This window comes from Cricetulus griseus (genome assembly GCF_003668045.3).
Source record: "Cricetulus griseus strain 17A/GY chromosome 1 unlocalized genomic scaffold, alternate assembly CriGri-PICRH-1.0 chr1_1, whole genome shotgun sequence".
In the NCBI taxonomy this organism is placed as follows: Eukaryota; Metazoa; Chordata; class Mammalia; order Rodentia; family Cricetidae; genus Cricetulus; species Cricetulus griseus.
Window position 1 is genome coordinate 114,415,479 of NW_023276807.1, and position 11,013 is coordinate 114,426,491.

General features: G+C 40.8%; 1 protein-coding gene across 1 annotated transcript in view; it reads right to left on the reverse strand.

The window, feature by feature from the left end:
- Lcorl (ligand dependent nuclear receptor corepressor like) overlaps nucleotides 1-5,351 on the reverse strand; it is a 134,377-nt gene extending 129,026 nt beyond the window's left edge. The window contains 2 exon segments of the mRNA XM_027386978.2: nucleotides 5,016-5,132; nucleotides 5,135-5,351. Coding sequence (XP_027242779.1) covers nucleotides 5,016-5,132; nucleotides 5,135-5,165 — 148 coding nt within the window. The 5' untranslated portion in view covers nucleotides 5,166-5,351.
- Nucleotides 5,352-11,013: the final 5,662 nt, after the last annotated feature.

Sequence of the window (11,013 nt, forward strand, 5' to 3'; positions counted from 1 at the left end):
AGCAAGTCTTACATAGGAAAGACACTAGTGTTTTAGGCAATGTTTTTAAGCCAATTTTTCCCTTGTTTTATTTTGTGATCTTAAGAAAAATTTATATTACTTGAAAAAAACAGGGATTAAAACAGATCTAAAACCTGCTGCTTAGTTTTGGTATCTAAATTCATTTTTCCTTTAAAAAGATTGGAGTCATTTTGGTGAAATAATACCATACCTGGAACAATAAAATACATGAATGTGGACTGTTGTGTTTAGAAGTACAAGAGCACACACACACACACACACACACACACACACACACACACACACGTGTGTGTGTGCTTAAAGTTTAGTCAAATCTGCCACAATTTGATAGTCAATATAATGACAGTCACAGAGTTTTATCTCTGAAAAAGAATTCATGAAATTATACAAAGTATAACTGAATGAATATCAAGCCTTAAAAAGAAGGAACAAAGCCAGAATATCAACAGATGTTAAACAATGGCTGAGATTTTGATGAGCTGATGGCAATACCCTGTTCTTGATTTTCCCAGAAGTTGCATATTAATTACAAAATAGTGAATAATTTTCAGAAAGAAACACAGCAAACACCATCTTAACAAAATTTTATGGTTGAGGCATACCAACATTATTAACTTCAAATATGGTGTACTAGGAAGAACAGAACATTTCTTCAGTAGTATTCCTGTCAAAAGCATAACAAACTATTTTCAAGAAAACAACAAATTCCAACTAAGAGACATCATATAGAATAATGTCCTGCCTTCTTGTTGCTGTTGTTTTATGTCAAGGCCAAGAAACACAAAGAAATATTAAAGAAGTATTCCCCAATTAAAAAGGACTAGAGACATGATAACCAATAAATGCATTCCATGATCTCAGAGTGGATCTTGAACTAGGAGACAGATAGGAGATAAAATGTGAAAATGAACTAAAAGTAGGTAACAGTATATGCTGACAGTGTCCTTGCTTTTTTTTTTTAATTTTTTATTTGTATTAGAAACAAGATTGTTTTACATGTAAATCCCAGTTCCCTCTCCCTTCCCTTCTCCCCTTCTCCCCTCCCCCCAACTAACACTCTACCTATTCCATACCCTTTCTGCTCCCCAGGGAGGGTGGTGCCTTCCAAGTCTGTCATATCCTTTGGGATAGGGCCTAGGCCCACCCCCATGTGTCTAGGCTCAGGGAGTATCCCTCTATGTGGGATGGGCTCCCAAAGTCCATTCCTATACTAGGGAAAAGTACTGGTCTACTACAAGGGGCCCCATAGCTTTCCAAGGTCTCCTCACTGACACCCACGTTCATGGGGTCTGGATTAGTTCCATGCTGGTTTCCCAGCTATCAGTCTGGGGACCAAAAGCTCTCCCTTGTTCAGATCAGCTGTTTCTATGGGTTTCACCAGCCTGGTCTGGACCCCTTTGCTCATCACTCCTCCATCTCTGCAACTCGATTCCAGTTCAGTTCAGTGTTTAGCTATGGGTGTCTGCTTCTACTTCCACCAGCTGTTGGATGAAGGTTAATAGGATGGCATGTAAGTTAGTCATCAATCTCATTATCAGGAGAGGGCATTTAAGGTAGCCTTTCCTCTGTTGCTTAGATTGTTAGTTGGTGTCATCTTTGTAGATCTTCAGACATTTCTCTAGTGCTCTCTTTAAAGCAAGTGCCCATCTTCAAATGGTTAAGCACTCAGATTCTAGACCAAGTGAACTATAATGGTTCTGCTATTTGGCAAAGGCCAACAAGGAGTTGAGTAGGATGTCCTTGTTTTTTTGAAATACTGAAGAGCACGGGGCTCCAAATTACTCTCAAATTGTCATCCCCCCCCATGAATTTAGGACAAGAATAACAAAAAATACAACAAAATGCAAAACTGGTTAATACCAGTTTTAGTTTCTTATCCTTTAACATTTTAAGATACAAACTGTACCAAAATAAAGTTTTTAAGAAAACTATCCTGTTCCCAGATCAAATATTCTAATTACTTTGCAAGTCTGAATAATGTTTTAAACTGTATTAATACATCTATTTTATACTACACTTGGCTGCTTTTAATTTTATGAATCATTGGATACTAATCTTATTATTTATTCCATAAGGATTCAAAGCTCAGTGTCATTCTAGTTAGTACATACTAATAACATACTCTATAAAATATGAGACTGTCTATTAATGTTCAGTATAATTCTGAATACTAGGATAAGTCCCCCACTCAATATGCAGCTGAGTATCTGTTACATGAGGATACTCAAAACTATATTGTAGCATAGGAAAACTATAAAAAGTCCATTATAAATAAAGCCATCAATTGGAACAAAGCTTGAAGGACAAAACTCCAATTTAAAACAAAACTAGGAATGAATCAGAGGAGTAAGTCTAAGGCAAAGAAAGACATGAGTTCCATAATTATAAAGGAAAGTAAACATTTTCTAGACTGATTCAAGTTTTCCATTCTCAATTACTATAATCATCCACTGACTGTGAAGATAACTTTCTTCCCAAAATTTTCAGGTATACATGTCAAAAGATCAGTCATATTTGTTTAAATAGTTAAGAGGAGAGAAACTTCTAGAGACTTCGTTAGAGATTTATACTAATTAACTGCACAACCTGAAGATGCTTACAATTTCCAACTCTCACCGAAAACCAAGACTTTTGAATGATTCTCAAAAACCAGAAGAATGTTTTATAAAAGTATTTCAAGCAATAAGAGCACAGACTATTCAACATAGAAATGTATACATTTACACATCTACATGGGATATATGTCACACACGTACATATGAGGAACAGGAAAAGTTTTTCTGCAAAGTACACATCATAGCAAATGGTAGCTTAAAACAAAGACTTTTAACACCTATTTACACCACAATTACATATGACACCAAAAAAACCCCAACCAACAGGTGTATATTCTATTTAGTAGAGTTTTATTACTTAAAAAATAAGTGACAAAAACAATATATGAGATGGATCTCAGTAGGTCTCTTGACAAAGAACTGGGACTGTGAAACAATTCTCAAAAGATGTCTGTTGCCCAGGAAAACATTATCTTCATGTATGGTAATATGTAATTGTGTATACATTGAAAGTTTAATGTAGATTACATATTAGATATTCAAAAATCTAACTTCACTTCCCGTTAAGTTGTTTCACTTAATTAAAATTTGACTTTCAAAAGTACATGCATTATTGTCACTCAAAACCATACTTAAATGTAGTCAAAGACACAAGATGAGAAGAAAAGCATCCCGACATTCTGTAAAACTCGACCATGGTCATCTTCAAATCACTGTGTGCCTTATTAAAACTTAACACAGTGATACTGTGAGCCGGTCCTTGCAATGCTGCCAGTGCTATTTGTTGAACTCCACGGGAACGAACTCCACAATTTCTCGGCAGGATTTCAACGGAACAGATCTTCACTTAGGAAACTGTCAAAACGGGTCCACTCGGCATCCATGAAGTACAAGTGCCAACACATTTTGTATGATTTTTGTTTTTGCAGATACATCCCAATAGCTTTGTCACAGATCACACTAAAATAACATTTTGTAGAGGTGACACAAAACAGTAAACTGCTTAAACAATACCAAAATGTTCCTAAATCAGAGTATTCTCCCCTTTGTTTTACTATATACGTCCTATTCTGTACCGCACTGAAACTGCTTCTGGTTTAATGTACTATTATCTTTTTCACTAGTGAAAACAAGACAGACCTTAAAGCTTGAGACAAACAAATCTGAGAGGGGTGGGGTAGGGGGATAGGGCACGAGGTGGCGCAAGAACAGATGAAAACAAGGTAGGAGAGTTGTCTTCACAAGGAACTGAACCTACTCCTCAAATCCAAATACTGAGACCTACTGGTCAGAAAATTGCTACCATTCATCCACTCCTAACGCCGACCAGCCTCCACTCCCACCTCTTTTTCCCTCAAATGCTACCCTGTAACCCCCGCCGAAGCACACGCTGTGCAGCCCCTCAACCCGTGTTAGCCCCTCTACTGCACTGAACCAACCTGCTGGTTGACAGCTGAGGGGGATACGTCTCACTCGGGGAGGGGAAAAGCAGAGACCACCACAATGTAAGGAGTCCTAGTACTTGCCGCTACCCAAAGCAGCACACTGAATGACAGCCCGAAGCGCGGAAGTTTGAAGCAAAACCAGGCAGACCCCACCGAATCGGAAAACTGAATTGCATTTGAACAGGAATGGGAGATGGGGAGGGCGATGCGCGTCCATCACATGACAGCGAAAGAGGACCAGAGTCGTCGGGGCGTCCTCAAGGAAAGGGGGGGGGACGGCACGGGGAGGGTGCCGTCGTCATAGCAACACCCCCCATCCGTCCAGACTTCCAAAGAGGGAGGAAGAACTTCAAATCCCAACCGTCAGCGCTCGAGCGGCTCCTTCTTAAAGGGGTACACACAGAACCGAGGCCGCGCGCGAGAGGGCAGAGGCGGGCGACCCCCGCCCCTCGGGCGCCACCCCCATCGACCCTCGGTCCTCGCCGGCCCCCGCCCCGCGAGCACCCCGAAGCCCCCGGGTCCGGTGTCCTGGGAACTCGGCAGCGTCTGCCGGGCCAGCCCCCGGTGGCAAGAAGGGGGTGTGTGAGCGTCCGGCGGGGGCGCGGACCGGCCCGCCGCCTCTGGGTCCCCTCAGCCCGGCGGAGAGCCGCGGTGACAGGGGGACCGGCGGGTGGCGAGACGGGCGCCGCGGAGTTGCGGCAGCGCGAGCGGGCGGGCTGCTTCCGCGGGGGAGCTCGGAGAGTGGGTCCGAACTAACAGTTCCTCGGGAGCCCGGAGCCGGGCGAGCGAGCGGGCGGGCGGCGGCCGGACCGCGCCGGGCAGGGAGCCCCGAGACAAAAGGCGCCGCCGGGGCCGCCGCGCCGCCGCCGCCGCCGCTCCCATCGCTCCCCATTGAACTGACCCGAACCGGAGCTCCAACTACACCCCTCAGCCACAAACTCCTCGGGCAGCCGCACAGCGGCGCGGAGCCCGGCCCGGTCCGTGTCTCTCTTACCTACACAGTGCATGAGGCGGTGGCGCCAAGAGTCGAGTTCCCGCCGGAATCCTCTCCTCTCCGCCGCGCACCGAGGGCTCCGGCACTGAGCGGCGGCGGCGGCGGCGGCAGCAGCGCGGCAGCGGCCATTCTCTCTCTTCCCTTGTCCATCTGCGTCCCGCGTCACGCGCCCTCATTTACATACGAGCGGCGCAGGCACGAGGCAGGGGCGCGAGCCCTCGGCGCGAGCCCCGGAGCGCGCGCCCCCCGGAGGGGGGTTGATTGACACGTGTCACTACCTTCCCTCGGCCCTACCCTTCCCCCCCCTCCCACCGCTCCCTCAGGGAGAGGCGGGGAAGGGAGCGCGAAGAGAAGGAAGCAACCTGCCGCTTCCGCTGACCCCGCCTCCTCATCCACTCCCTTCCCCTCCTCCCCCCGGAGTTTACTCAGGCAAGCCATACTGCTCCCGCCGTCCGCGAAAACCCTGAGCGGGAGCGAGAAACCCCGAGGCCAGCCAGGAACCCGCGTGCTGAAGGAGCGGACTAGCAACGCCTCCCTTCTGCCTTCGCGTGGGGCTCTGGAAGTCCGTAGACTTCATTTCCCAGCGTCCATTGCGTGAGGATCCCGAAGCAGAGCTCACAAGCGCGATGCTGTGCCCTCTGGGCTTTGTAGTCCGTTCGCGTTGAGCGCTCTCTGATCCAGTTCGCACTCTCCAGCTGGCAGCCTGGCCCTAGGCTTTGAATGCTTGGTAGGGTTAGCCTCATACTCCCTCTGCCCGAATGAATTCAGAGCGGGCCTTGCCCTGACCTATGTTTAGCTTCCTCAGGTTCTTCACGGAGAGTTCGGTGGAAGCCTCAAAGAGTTGACTGTGTCTTGAGCCGCCTGGCTGCTAAAAACTTTTCAAAGTCATTGTCATCTTCATTCTCCAGGGAAAGGGCATTGTATTCAGGGAAGAAAGTGCAGGGACATCAGTTAGGAAGCGAAGAGATCTTGAAAACCGAGAATATTTGCAAAGATCAGGGAAACGATAAAGGGACTTTTCATCCTAAATAATGGGTATAGCGGAAATTTGCCCAAATATAAGCTCTTGGAGGATTATGACTCACTGAGACTTTGGTGACTTGACATTTTTTTTTTTTCTTCCTAACTTTAATACAGTACATGGCCTGGGATTTAGCACTTTATAATTGTTCCTGTGGATCCTGCGCTGTTCTAGAGAAAATTTCCTTGGAGAGAGGAGAATCTTTTGATTAAGTATATACTTAAAATTACCCCCCCCCTTTTGCACTAGAGCCATTCTACATTTATTTCTGTACAATCACAGGGAACTAAAAGCTGGTGAGCCATTCAGAGTTACAGAGAATAGTGTGTATTTCCTAGCATTTATGCTCAGTTCTGCAGAGAAATGCATTTTAATTCTTGGAAACCCATAAATTCTCAATTCTGTAGTACCCTCTATTTTTGTTGCATATTTTTTTCTTTTTCTTCTTTTTTTCATCTTAGGAGAGAGTGGTTTGTTGCTCAGCGTTGCCTCACGAGTAAAAATGTAACATTAAACCTTCATCAATAAGTTTTGAATGTGAAGTTTGAAGCCATGTGTGGCAGTGTTCATTTGCAATCCTATCATTTGGGAGGCTAGAATAAGGGTTATGTGTAGAACAGAGATAGGCTAGGTGGTGTTTCAGTAAAAAGAAATTCAAAATAACAGTGTTTTAATACAAAACTTTATTTTTTACTATGTTATCTCCATAGTTTAGAATGAGAAGATGGAAGAATTGTTCCATGCACATTCAGGTCCTGTCAACCACCATGACAAGAGAAAGGTGACAAAGAATTATGGCCTATTCTCAGAAGCTTCTGACCAAATTAACATTTCAACGATAGCATGTGGTCATGCTAACTTCAAAAGAATGACGCATTAAATAACTTTGAGAGCCTAACAAACTACTTACCAGCTTAAAATATCAACTATGGAATAGTGAGGTGGCTCAGTAGATGAAGGTACTTGCCACCAAGCCTAACAATCTGACTTTGGTATTTGGGACCTCCCATAGTGGAAGAAGAGAACTGACTCCAAGTTTTCCTCTGATCTCCCTCCACATACATACTGCTGCGCAAGCATGTACATCTACACATACATGTGCTTTTACATACACACACAATAAATAAATAAAATGTAAAAACATTTAACATTTAGTTACTGATTCTATGAAATAATTTGTCCTAGGCTTGGCTGGACCTTTATGTGGCTTTGACTGGGGCTTTGTGGCCAGCTGTTTGACAGTTAGACAGTTGCTTTTCTGAGGGATATCTATCAGCTGGATCACAGAAACCAATCTCCCTACTCTTCAAGGGGCTACCCCTGACTTTTCACATGGTTCCTGTTACAGGGTTCAAAGAGCAGCATGAAGGCTAGACCATATTCCTAAGCATTTTTTAAAGTCTCAACATGGATCATTTTAGGTCCCAATGGATAAAACAAGTAACATGGCTAAGTCCAGTGTCAATATGGGTAATATATTATGCCATAAATAGAAATATGTGTAAGTCACATGAAAAGGGGGAATTACGTGTTTCTCCCAAATAAAGGGGAAATGCAAAGAGGAATAGAACAAATCTCTATTGGTGAGAAAAAGGGGAAAACCATGACTATATATAATGACCTATATAAGTGGAATTAACCTTGGGAATTAGTTTCACTGACAATAAATAGCAAAAAATCTTTCATAGCAAGTATGTCAGTATTTTTAATCACCCCCATAAACAAACAGCAGTCAAGCCATTTCACTCTAAGCTCCAGTGTTATTCCAGACACTCTGATGATAGTTAATTGTTATCAATTGATTTGTTGAGTATTTAGAATATCTATAAAGCCAACAGGAGAGAGGGTAATATCCAAGATTGTCTCATACACCAAAAATTCAGTTGCAACAGACTTTTGTATAACAACAAATGTATGATATGAAGATGTTTATATTCTGTACAAAAGGCAGTCATGTGCTATGTACTTCCTGTACCTATTATATCATTCATTTGTTGTTATGTAACAAGTAGATCTTTAACAGTGCTTTAAAAGCTCAACTATTCCTTACTGCACTTCAATTTACAGGTCAGATTGGCTGTTTTGCTGATCTGGTGAGGCTCTGCAAATCTTGGCTGGGATTGTCATTGCTGGAACTTATTTGTGTAGAGCTAGCATGTGAAGTACAGAGGGTAAGTACTAACATGCAAATGTTTTCTCTGTTTGCTTGCCACTCTTTTGTTGGCCAAAGGAAATACAATAATAGGTAAGCCCAAAATGCGAGTGGACAGGTACTAACAATCCAATTACAGAAATGTGTAAATCCATTAGGGTCATTTCCTGCAACCAAACTATCATGACTGTCCACCCAGTTTCAGTCTTATCCACCGAAGCTGATAGTGAGTGCATCTGTGACTTCTTATACAAAGCGAAATTGCTTGGCGATTCACTGATATATTTATTTGGCCATTTAGCTATCAAATTTGAGGTACATTTTAGGAAAGCATGATGTAATGAGACAGTGTTTTGCAATATATTTCCACAGTAAAAGAATAAACAATTGCAGAATAATATTGCAAAAGTCATATTTTAAAAAATACTAACCTAAAATGAAAGCCATTTTTTTTATTATGGAAGTAAATAATTTAGTATACTAGTAGGACTGCAAAGTACCTATTCAATTATAAATTTATCAATATATAATACAAAAATACATACAATTGAATAAAATTGAAATACTGTGTGTTACATATTATAAAGCATAACAGATATATTAATTAATCATAAAGAACATAATAGTTCTGATAAGTCCTATTTTGAATATCTGCTTTTAAATAATCACACTTTATTTTGTTTCCTTTACTTCTGAACTATAATGTATTGCACTGATTGGAGATTTGAAAAAAAAAATCAGAGATGCCCTGATTGTATAATTTCACATTGTGTACTTGTATCCAATTAGCACACCACACTCTATTAGTAATGGACAATTAAAATTACAATAAAAAAGAAAAATAAAAAATTATTAATCAGTTATTTAGGGCATGGACCTTAGCCCTTGTACACAGATTTTTAGATTAGCCACATATCATATAATTTTAGAGTATATGCAGATTCATTAGATCCTTCTGTATTTACAAACAAAAGATTTCACAGTCTTCCTTTTTATGAGAACATAAATTATGGACAGTGTCATATCAGATTTATACATGTAACACATTTGTTATCAGTACTGCAGCAGAATCGTAAAGATATATAAAATAGATTATTTATTTTGTCTTCTTAATGCATTTCCAAATGCCATCAACATGTTTTTGTAGATTTTGTAGGAACAAGTATAAAATTTCAAAAGAGAATCATTTTAGGAAGTAGATATATGATGGCGATGAAATGTGTTTCTTGGATTGTAATTTCTCTTCTTTCCTATCCTAAGACTAACCTGAATGTACATAAGAAGCAGGCTTAATAGCTATTCTAATTCTGTCACTCATCTTGGGGCAGTTTCTCAAAAATTTTATTCCTTGTGCTCGGAAATAAGTGCAACCTTTGAGTATTTTAAAAGCATTACTGATATATCTCCTTTTATCTTCATAATAGATATCATTTAGTTAGACTTAATTTTTGCTTTACTGCTAGACTTAGATGATAAATTGCCAGTATCACCAATACTGAAATTAGGGTGAGCATATTTCCAATTTTTAAAAAGCAAAATTATACATCTCTGAGAGTGGTACTCGAATTTAATGCCAGTTGCCATCTTCTTTCTCTTGCATCCAGACATGATAATAGGACCCGATATATCACTACATTTTCTGTCCATTAGAAATCACTACCATGGACTAATGCTCATTATCACTTTTATTTTCAGTCTTTTAATAAAATCTCAATGTATTAGGGGCTCAATGATGGCAGTTTGATCCAATTTAGTCAAATTGTATGACTCAGTATTGATGTCAAATAAGAATATTATTTATGACACCTGAACTATTAGTTTAGAAGAAATAAATATTATGTGGATCAACTCATAAATTTACAGATAGAGAAACTGGGATCCTGAGAGAATAAGCAATTTATGTAGATCACAACTCTTGCACATAAATACCTAATCCAGAGTCCAGTTTCCTTATTCATAATCTTGACTTTTTGGCTCTTTTGCTTAATTTTTTGAGAATTAATGAGTACTCTATTTACATCATTTCCATCCATCCGGTTTCTCCTTCCATCTCCTGTACCTCCTACTTCTCAAATATCTTAATTATTATTACTACCACACATACATAATATGTGTATAATATATATACATATATATACATGTTTATGTATACAAATAGCTGCTCTTTAATATTTCTATACCTTTACTGAATTCAGTTTCCAAATTCTGGAATTTCTTCATTTCATTCATTTACATATTTCTGTTTACTTGAGCATCAACAAGGCCTTTATTGCTAACTGCCTTCTTTCAGTTCATTGAGTTCTCTGCTCCTGTCTTCTTTAAATGCCTTGGCATCTTTGATCAAATTCATAATTGTTCTTTTGAATTCTGTATCCTGGGGCTCATCTAAGTAATTGCCATTGGAGAACAGTTCTACAAGGTTAATTGACTTGAGAGAGAACATGTTGTCTTGGTTCTTCATATTACTTGTGTTTTTTTTGTTGTGACCTAGGCATGTGAACTTTTTTCATTCATTATGTGTCTGATGTGAGATTCTAGTCTGCCTCAGGCTAGGTAGGAACAGGAACTGTGCATCTGTAGCTAGGCCTGGGAGTGTGGAAATGGTTTGGGCAACTTTGGTTTTCAGAGACTCGCAGCAAAAAGCTGTTTTGGGACATGTGTGACTGGAGCCAGGCCTGGTAGTGTGGGGATGGCACTAGTGGGTGAGTTTCTGGGGAATTCACCAGACAAGGCTGGTGCTGTACCATAAGTGCTAGGCCAGTAAATATAACGATGTTTCTTTGTTTCTTTTTTTTTTTTTTGCTTTAATAAGAGGTATCCATTAT